This window comes from Scylla paramamosain, chromosome 1 (assembly GCF_035594125.1).
Source record: "Scylla paramamosain isolate STU-SP2022 chromosome 1, ASM3559412v1, whole genome shotgun sequence".
In the NCBI taxonomy this organism is placed as follows: domain Eukaryota; kingdom Metazoa; phylum Arthropoda; class Malacostraca; order Decapoda; family Portunidae; genus Scylla; species Scylla paramamosain.
Window position 1 is genome coordinate 27,728,521 of NC_087151.1, and position 10,000 is coordinate 27,738,520.

The window sequence follows — 10,000 nt, forward strand, 5'->3', positions numbered from 1 at the left end:
TTGTTGATTATTGTTGTTGTTGTTGTTGTTGTTGTTCTCCTCCTCCTCCTCCTCCTCCTCCTCCTCCTCCTCCTCCTCCTCCTCCTCCTCCTCGTCATGCGGTAATGTGCATGATCTCTCGACGCGTTAATGAGGCGTATTTATCTGGCAGTGGTGTCGGGTACCACAACAAACCAGCTCAAAAATAAACCACCACCACCACCACCACGAGGCCAGCCAGTGTGTGTGTGTGTGTGCGTGCGTGCGTGTGTGTGTGTGTGTGTGTGTGTGTGTGTGTGTGTGTGTGTGTGTGTGTGTGTGTGTGTGTGTGTTTTGTAGTCACATACGCACAGCACACAAGGCAGCCGCGGAAACATTGGCGCGGCGACCTGTGTTGTTGGTGGTGGCGTAGCGTGATGTGGCTTAACTGGCTTGGCTGGCTTGGTTAATTTGGTTGAATGGTTGGGTTTGGTAGGATTTACTGGCTTGGTTGGGCTTTGGTTAGGTTAAGTTTGCTGGCTGGCTTGGGTTGGGTTAGGTTTGTTGGCTTGGTTAGGTTAAGTTTGCTGGCTTGGGTTGGGTTAGGTTTGTTGGCTTGGTTAGGTTAAGTTTGGTGGCTTGGTTGGGTTAGGTTAGGCTGACTTGGTTGGGTCTGGTTGGGTTCACTGGCTTGGCTGGTTTAACTTGTCAATGCCCTTAATTTCTTGTAGATTCATTTAGACAACATTACAGGGCATGATTTGTAGATGTTGCAACTCTCTCTCTCTCTCTCTCTCTCTCTCTCTCTCTCTCTCTCTCTCTCTCTCTCTCTCTCTCTCTCTCTCTCTCTCTCTCTCTCTCTCTCTCTCTCTCTCTCTTAATGACAGTCTCTTATTTTTTCCTAGTAATTTTTTCAGAGTGAGAGAGAGAGAGAGAGAGAGAGAGAGAGAGAGAGAGAGAGAGAGAGAGAGAGAGAGAGAGAGAGAGAATGCCCTGCCCTGCCCTGCCTCGTGGTGTGTATGGGGAGGCCACGTTGGGGGTTTCGGAGGCGTTTAAGGGGCGCAAGGAGGGGCTGGTGGTGGTGGTGTCAGAGAGAGAGAGAGAGAGAGAGAGAGAGAGAGAGAGAGAGAGAGAGAGAGAGAGAGAGAGAACATTACGGTGTGATTCGATGTGGACGCAAAGATATTAATAATGGTCGTGACATGTGTGCTAGAGAGAGAGAGAGAGAGAGAGAGAGAGAGAGAGAGAGAGAGAGAGAGAGAGAGAGAGAGAGAGAGAGAGAGAGACAAAAACACAGAAACGATGGTGAAATGATACCTGCAAATACCGTCTGGGTCTGTAAAGTAAAGGCAATGAAGGAGACAGCCAGCGAGTTAGGCCAGACCAGCCAGCCAGACAGCCCGAGAGAGAGAGAGAGAGAGAGAGAGAGAGAGAGAGAGAGAGAGAGAGAGAGAGAGAGAGAGAGAGATACTCCTATGCAGCACGGAGTCGGGGTCGGTGACACGGCGAGTGTATACTATAAATATATAGTTGGGGCCCACCACGCCTGTGTGACTGTCTATGTGGCGCCGTGTCCCTCCCTGCCGCTTGGGTTGGTGAGCATACCTTCCCGTGTCACTCACGTACACCCTATTCCGGCCACACACACTTGTACACCTCCCAACCTCTCCTCATATCACCTGATGGACTCATGCACGGTAAATATGTATTGTAACCCTACGTATATTACCCACGTACTTTATACAACCCATACACACTATATACATACATACATACATATACATATTAACACACAGTCACCTTTCATTCACCTCACCTGCGATCTATGGATATATTGTACCTTATACATTACCCACGTGCTACACACACACACACACACACACACACACACACACACACACACACACACACACACACACACACACACACACACACACACACACACACACACACACACACACACACACACACACACACACACACACACACACTATCCACCAGCCATGTACCTCCTCACACCTATACGTCACGTCATCTGGAGTTAACTACTGGAATCACGGACTTTCGTATTATACCTTCCCATACATCACTCACCTGCTACAGTATACACCTCATACACGCTACACGCATACATGCATCTAAAGAACAAACAGAAAAGAAATTGTTCAACCTTTATTTGTTCAACCTTCCTTTTTTTCTTCGTTTTTCCTAGCAGTTTCAAAATTTTTTCTCTTTTCCTTCTACCTTCGTACTTTTCAATATTCATCCAGTATAACGATTCTTTTCAGACAGCTCACATTCCTTCCTTGTTCTGTTTATTTTGTATTATAACTTCCCATATATCACATAACTTCCCTTATATCACACGTACCCTGCCATGTATACCTTACTGGCACATACCTATACATAGACAGTTCCCATACACCTTACACCCGGTCATCAATATACCTGGAATTCGTTTCATTCTTTCCCATCGTGTTCTCTATGTTATTTATTTATTTATTTATTTATTTATTTATTTATTTATTTTATTTTAATTTATTTTTTATCATACCTTCCTCTACATAAAATATCTATCTATCTATCTATCTATATATATTACCCTTCACACACACACACACACACACACACACACACACACACACACACACACACACACACACACACACACACACACACACACACACACACACACACACACACACACACTGTTCTGTCATGCACTGGACGTGTTGCAATTATTCGTTGCATGTAGCAGTAATAATAGTAGCAGCAGCATTAGTAGTAGTAGTAGTAGTAGTAGTAGTAGTAGTAGTAGTAGTAGTAGTAAACAACAGGGGTCACTAGTAATGGTGATCGACAACAGTAACAACACAGCTGCAGTGATGGTGATGTTGAGGGTGACTAAAAGTGTTTACCGAGAAGCCTCTTGGTATTGGGGGACGGGCGGGGGGAGGCGGGGCAAGGGAGAGAAGAGGGATGGAGAGAGGAGGAGGTGAGGGGAAGGTCGTGGTTGTTTACAGTGTTGTAGTTTTGGACTTTGAGGTGTGGGTGGGGAGGTTCTGAGAAGCGGTAATCGGCTAGACCCTCCTCCTCCTCCTCCTCCTCCTCCTCCTCCTCCTCCTCTTCCTCCTCCTCCTCAGAGGTGAGGGGGAGAAAGGGGGAAGATTGGGGTTGGTCGCCACGAGGTCTTTTCAAAGGGAAGGGAGAGGTTTGTTTTTGACACTCTCTCTCTCTCTCTCTCTCTCTCTCTCTCTCTCTCTCTCTCTCTCTCTCTCTCTCTCTCTCTCTCTCTCTCTCTCTCTCTCTCTCTCTCTCTCTCATGCAGTGTTTACTTTATTCTGAATCCTATTGTTCTTTCACTTTCTCCCTTTCACTTCTTTCTTTCTCTCCTCCTCCTCCTCCTCCTCCTCCTCCTCCTCCTCCTCCTCCTCCTCCTCCTTAACCTTAATCCTTGACATGACCGTGATTGTTGTAATAAATAATGTTGGTCTTGTCATCCTTGTAAAGCCAAGACAGTCTTATTAATTCTCTCTCTCTCTCTCTCTCTCTCTCTCTCTCTCTCTCTCTCTCTCTCTCTCTCTCTCTCTCTCTCTCTCTCTCTCTCTCTCTCTCTCTCTCTCACATTCTCTTACCTTTTTCCTCTTCCTGTTTACTCCCACCCTCTATCTACCTTCTTCTTTTGCCGCCTTTTCCTCCTCCTCCTCCTCCTCCTCCTCCTCCTCCTCCTCCTCCTCCTCCTCCTCCTCCTCCTCCTCCTCCTCCTTTTTACCGACATATTCATTCGTTTGTTTTCTCTGCCCATCACAAAAGTCACCGTCACCACCAGCTTCACCGTCACGCACATCATCATCATCATCATCATCATCACTTCATTTTCATTTTTACTGTTTTGCAAGTGCCGTTATTACCTTAATTTTTATTAATTATTATTTATTCTCGCCAGTTTCAGTATGACCATCACCACTAACATCACCACCGCTTCCTCTCCTACTGCCGTCACTGTTATCATCATCACTATCACCACCATCACCATCACCACCACCACCACCATCACCATCACCCACACAAGTCACGGTATTCTTAAGTGACGCAAGCAATAACAACATCACCATATATAATGTGTCATCGTGGTAGTTGTGGTCCTCCTCCCCCTCCTCCTCCTTCTCCCCCCTCCCCCTCCCCCTCCTCCTCCTCAGTGGTATTTTAGACAGGTTTTGCTTGCAGTGAGACGCGTTGCAGTGGCTTTACACACACACACACACACACACACACACACACACACACACACACACACACACACACACACACACACCCCTCGGACCAGCTGTCACGGAGGAGGGTCCCCGCTACATCCCAAGGGCCCGCCTGTCTCCCTGTCCACCTTCACACCTCACTGATGACGTTTGGGCGTGGCGCCTCGAGGTGGAGGAGCAGGGAGGAGCAAGAGGAGGAGGAGGAGAAGGAGGAGGAGTTAGCCGTGTGACACATGAGTGGTGATAGTGGTGGAGAGGGTGGAAATACATGTGTGTGTGTGTGTGTGTGTGTGTGTGTGGGCGGGAAGGAGGGTGGGATTTGTTAGTGTTAAAAGGCCCAGCTGCATGTCTCCCTACACACACACACACACACACACACACACACATGTTTAGCTGCATTTGTACACACACACACACACACACACACACACACACACACACACACACACACACACACACACACACACACACACACACACACACACACGCTTCCACACCTCCAGAGAGAGAGAGAGAGAGAGAGAGAGAGAGAGAGAGAGAGAGAGAGAGAGAGAGAGAGAGAGAGAGAGAGAGAGAGAGCGAGCGTTGATGGCGGGAATCGTACGTCGATCACGCCTGACTCGACCCCTGACCTTTCCTTCCTCTTTCCCTCCCTCCCTCCCTCCCTCTCTCCCTCCGCCGCCACTGCACTCAGCGGGAGGAAAGTGTGTAGAGGGGGAGTAGGGGAGGCATGGCACGGTGCATAGTGCAGAGAGAGAGAGAGAGAGAGAGAGAGAGAGAGAGAGAGAGAGAGAGAGAGAGAGAGAGAGAGAGAGGAAGTTGGTTGGGCAAGGTGCGTGTTTCATTTAACTACTACTACTACTACTACTACTACTACTACTACTACTACTACTACTACTACTACTACTACTACTACTACTACTACTATCTCTCTCTCTCTCTCTCTCTCTCTCTCTCTCTCTCTCTCTCTCTCTCTCTCTCTCTCTCTCTCTCTCTCTCTCTCTCTCTCTCTCTCTCTCTCTCTCTCTCTCTTAAAAAAAGGGAAAAAACGGATTTACGTTGATTGCAGACTTAACGTATCAGAAATTACAAGGATGAAAGAAAAAAAAAGCGAAATGGTAAAAGAAGAAGAAGAAGAAGAAGAAGCGTGGGAGGAGGAGGAGGAGCAGGAAGAAAGTCAGGGAAAGGAAGAAGTACGCAGGAAGAGGAGGAGGAGGAGGAGTAATAAGAGGAAGGGCGGTTGAGAGTGAGGAAAGGCTAGGTAAGGAAGAAGGAAGAAATACGCAGGAAGAGGAGGAAGAGGAGGAGGAGGAGGAAATATATATATCACTTTACCCTCTCCTTCCCTTCCCTCCCTCTCCCTTCTTTTCCTTCCCCCTTCTGAAGTTTTAGAGCTGTTTTCCTCTCTCTCTCTCTCTCTCTCTCTCTCTCTCTCTCTCTCTCTCTCTCTCTCTCTCTCTCTCTCTCTCTCTCTCTCTCTCTCTCTCTCTCTCTCTCTCTCTCTCTCTCTCTCTCTCTCTCTCTCTCATGAAGTATCGATGTGTTCCACCAAGCTAATCATTTCCCCTGTGTGTGTGTGTGTGTGTGTGTGTGTGTGTGTGTGTGTGTGTGTGTGTGTGTGTGTGTGTGTGTGTGTGTGTAAGGTGAGATTACGCTGCTGTCTTCCCCCCTCCTCCTCCTCCTCCTCCTCCTCCTCCTCCTCCTCCTCCTCCTCCTCCTCCTCCTCCTCCTCCTCCTCCTCCTCCTCCTCCTCCTCCTCCTCCATAAACCTCTCATGCACACTCATGTATCCACGCGACCGACCACCTTCCTCCTCCTCCTCCTCCCATGCAACGCCGCACCTCTTCTCTCCTCCCCTCCTCTCTTCCCACCTCCTTCCCCCTCCTCTCCTCCTTCCCAACTCTTCTTCCTCGGCCACCTCCCCTCCCCTCCCCCCTTACCTCCTTCCCCCCCATGACTCCGGCGCGCCGCCAACGCACCTTCAAGCACTGAGTTAGTCACGCCCCCTTTCACCCTTCGAGAGAGAGAGAGAGAGAGAGAGAGAGAGAGAGAGAGAGAGAGAGAGAGAGAGAGAGAGAGAGGTGGATAGGGTGTGTGAAAGAAAGGGGTGATGCTTATTTTTGTTTTTTTCTCTCCTGTTTAGTGGGGTGTAGGAGTATGGCTGGTGTGAGGAGGAGGAGGAGGAGGAGGAGGAGGAGGAGGAGAAGGAAACACTGTGGTGGGAAATAGTTTGAGAGCAGGAGTAGGAGGAGGAGGAGGAGGAGGAGGAGGATTGGAAGGCACGCTGAGGGAAAGAAGGAAGAAGAAGAGGAGGAAGGAAAGGATTGGGAGGTTGCTTTGAGTAGAGAGGAAAGAAGAACGTAGAGAGAGAGAGAGAGAGAGAGAGAGAGAGAGAGAGAGAGAGAGAGAGAGAGAGAGAGAGAGAGAGAGAAGGTAGGTTTAAGTAGAGAGGAAGGAGGTACGTTGAGTCATGGGAAAGTAGAAAGGTGGAGGAGGAGGAGGAGGAGGAAAGAGAAGAGAAGAGTAAAAAAAATAGGTGGGGAGATCGATTTAAGTACAGAGGAAGTAAGGAAATTCAAAACTTAGTGAACGTAGGAAAAAAACGAAAGGGTAAAGGAATGAAAGAAGGAAAGGAAGGAAGGAAAGTGAAAGGGAAAGGAGAAAGGATAAAGGTGGAAAAAGGAAAGAGAAATGAAGGAACGCTAAAAAAAAGAAAGTGAAAGAGAAAGAGGGAAGGCAAAATGAAGAAGTGAAGGAACGTGAAAGGAAAAGAGAAAAGAAAAAAAGGAAGGAATGTTAGAAGAAAAAAGAGGAAATTAAGTGAAATGAAAGCTGAAGAGGAAAGGAAAAATGAGGAAAAGGATAAAGAAAATGAAGAAGGGAAAACAGGAAAGAAAGAAAAAGAGAATAGGAAGAGAAATAAAGGAAAAAAAGAAAGGAAGAAAAGGGAATAGGAAACAAAATGAAGTTACCTAATAAAAAAATAAAAAATGAAGGGTCAGACACAGGACAAAAACAGGGCAAGGTATTGAGGTGACACTGGTGTGGTTTAAGATTGGCAGAACTGCAGCTATCCTTTTGAACCTTTAATCAATAACACCTCAACACATTACACTCCTCCAGCACCTACCTCTTCTCACGCCCCCTCTCCCCACCTCTCCCTCTCATTTTCCTCCCCCAAGCTCCCTCCTGCAACACTACACTTTCTCTCACTACCTCTCACTACTACAGTCACCCTTGCTTTGTTTTCCTCTTCACTTCTTCCCAGGATCACACAGTCCCATTCTCCCTCAGTGCATTCCTTCCTACCTCCAAACTCTCTCTCTCTCTCTCTCTCTCTCTCTCTCTCTCTCTCTCTCTCTCTCTCTCTCTCTCTCTCTCTCTCTCTCTCTCTCTCTCTCTCTCTCTCTCTCTCTCTCTCTCTCTCTCTCTCTCTCTCTCTCTCTCTCCTTATTCATTCCACGAAACTGCAGTCACTCGTCTCTGGTTGATAATAGAAGGGGGAGGAGGAGGAGGAGGAGGAGGAGGTGGGGAAGGGGAGGAGGAGGAGGAGGAGGAGGAGGAAGAGGAAGATACATGCGTATGAAGTTTTAGTAGTCGTAGTAGTGGCGGTGGTGGTAGTAGCAATAGTAATGGTAGTAGTAGTGGTTGTAGTAGTAATAGTAGTAGTAGCAATAATAGTTTCTTGATGGCTTAAGATTTTGACATTATGGGAGTTTGAGGTAGTAGAGAGAGAGAGAGAGAGAGAGAGAGAGAGAGAGAGAGAGAGAGAGAGAGAGAGAGAGAGAGAGAGAGAGAATACTACTACGCATGCATGGAGTACGTTAATTAAAGGTGCGTTTGCTTTACTATTATATCCTCCTTTTCTCTCTCTCTCTCTCTCTCTCTCTCTCTCTCTCTCTCTCTCTCTAGCAAGGGTGGGAAGGTAATGCGTTTGGGAGTAGAGAGAAGTGGCGTGGGAAGCGTTACAGTGGAGGGTCCGCGCAGAACAGTACCTGCTTGCTTGCTTGTGTGTCTGCCTGTCTGCCTGCCTGGGGTGCTGTCTCGTCTGGCAGTGCTGGGCTAACTCACACCACCTCCTGGGCGTGTTTAGAAATATATTGCTCTTCTCTATACGCCACATCCTGATACTGTTGTTATTACTTCTGCTTCTTCTTCTTCTTCTTTTTCTTTCTGTTCTCTCTCTTGTTCATTCTTGGTTTCTTCACTTTCTTTTCTTTCTATTCATTTATCACTTATTGTTTTTTTTCTTCTATTTATATGTCAGTTTGTCTTTCTGTCTTTCATTCTTCCCTTTCTTTCTTTCTTTCTTTTTCTTTTTTTCTTTTTCTTTTTCTTTTTTCTCCTCCTCCTCCTCCTCCTCCTCCTCCTCCTCCTCCTCCTCCTCCTCCTCCTCCTCCTCCTCCTCCTCCTCCTCCTCCTCCTCCTCTTCCCTCCCCCTTTCAATTCCTCTCCCCACCCGCGCTTTATCACAGTACACCGTCCTTTCAGTCAGTAATTGTTAACGGCTGTCTGTCTTTTTCAGGTAAGCCTTTGGTGTCTGCAGGGGCTGGCGGTGGTTCCTGGTTGGGTGAGTGTGTCTGTTGTTATTATTATTATTATTATTATTATTATTATTATTATTATTATTATTATTATTATTATTATTTTTATTATTATTGTTATTATTATTGAGTTTGATAGTGAAAGGACAGCAGTCTTGTCCTTGCCCTTCTGTGTGTGTGTGTGTGTGTGTGTGTGTGTATAATTCATCCGCTGTCTTGACCATCACGTTAGTTTACCGTCTGTTATAGAGGTTAGTGTGTGTGTGTGTGTGTGTGTGTGCGCTACGAGAGGCAGGGGACGGTGTATGGTAAACGCCATGCAGTGTTCAAGAAGTGATAAGCAGTTGATGGTGGGAAAAGAACTGAAGAACAGTAAAATACAAGTGATTGAATAAATTTGATAGATGAATCAATGAGAGTAAGTTTGATGGAAGAGATTTGTGAATAAATATGAAAATAAAAGATGCAGATATAGATAGTACTAATGAATACAGTAAACATATAAGAGGTGAAAAATTATACAACTAATGGTAATATTGCTGAAATATGTATATGTTTGTTATTGTTGTTGTTGTTGTTGTTGTTGTTGTTGTTGTTGTTGCTATACTTCAACATTTTCTTCCTTTTTTTGTGGTTCTTGTTCTCGTTTTTTTTATTGCTATTATTATTTTGGGTTTTCCTATTCTTATTCTTGTTCTTGGCTCTCCTATTCTTCATCATTTTCTTCTTATTCTTGCGGGTCTTTTCTTCTTACTCTTCCTGTTGGTAGTGAAAACGTGTGTTATTTAAGAGCCAAAGGTGAATACACTCGTAGCTTTTCATATATAAGTTCATTTTCCGCAGATTGTGTAACTTGGTAGCCTCCTTCTTTACCCACCTCCCCCTTCCCTCCACCTGGTTATCGCATCACATTATAATACCTGTGGACACGTGAGAAAAAAGGGGAAAAAGGGAAAAAAGAAACTTGCAGGATTTTAGCAGTTTCCCCGACAACCGTATGCTTGTTTTTTTTTTTATCCAAGTTAGTCTCCTTCCTTCCATATTTCTTTTTTCCTTCTTAATTTCCTTCCTTGTTGATTTCTTTCCTTCCTTTCTTTGTTTTTTTTTCATTACTTATTTTTTCTTTACTTCTTTTCTTCCCTAGTTCCTTCCTTCCTTCCTTCCTTCCATCCATATTATTAAAATAAAAAACCGCACAATTTTTAGCAGTTTTTCTGACAACTTATCTTTCCTTCCTCCTCC

The 10,000-nt window shown here is 45.8% G+C and overlaps 1 protein-coding gene across 15 annotated transcripts in view; it reads left to right on the top strand.

The window, feature by feature from the left end:
• LOC135102696 (insulin receptor substrate 1-B-like) overlaps nucleotides 1–10,000 on the top strand; it is a 120,122-nt gene that overhangs the window by 55,744 nt on the left and 54,378 nt on the right. Inside the window, exon 4 of one of the 15 annotated variants that reach the window (XM_064008232.1) lies at nucleotides 8,740–8,784. The exons of 10 other annotated variants lie outside the window; for them this stretch is intronic. In XM_064008232.1, the coding sequence (XP_063864302.1) occupies nucleotides 8,740–8,784 (45 nt within the window). Of the gene's footprint in view, nucleotides 1–1,387; nucleotides 1,656–8,739; nucleotides 8,785–10,000 lie in introns of those variants that run through there. 4 more of the 15 variants (XM_064008147.1, XM_064008139.1, XM_064008158.1 and 1 more) reach the window with 4 other exon arrangements.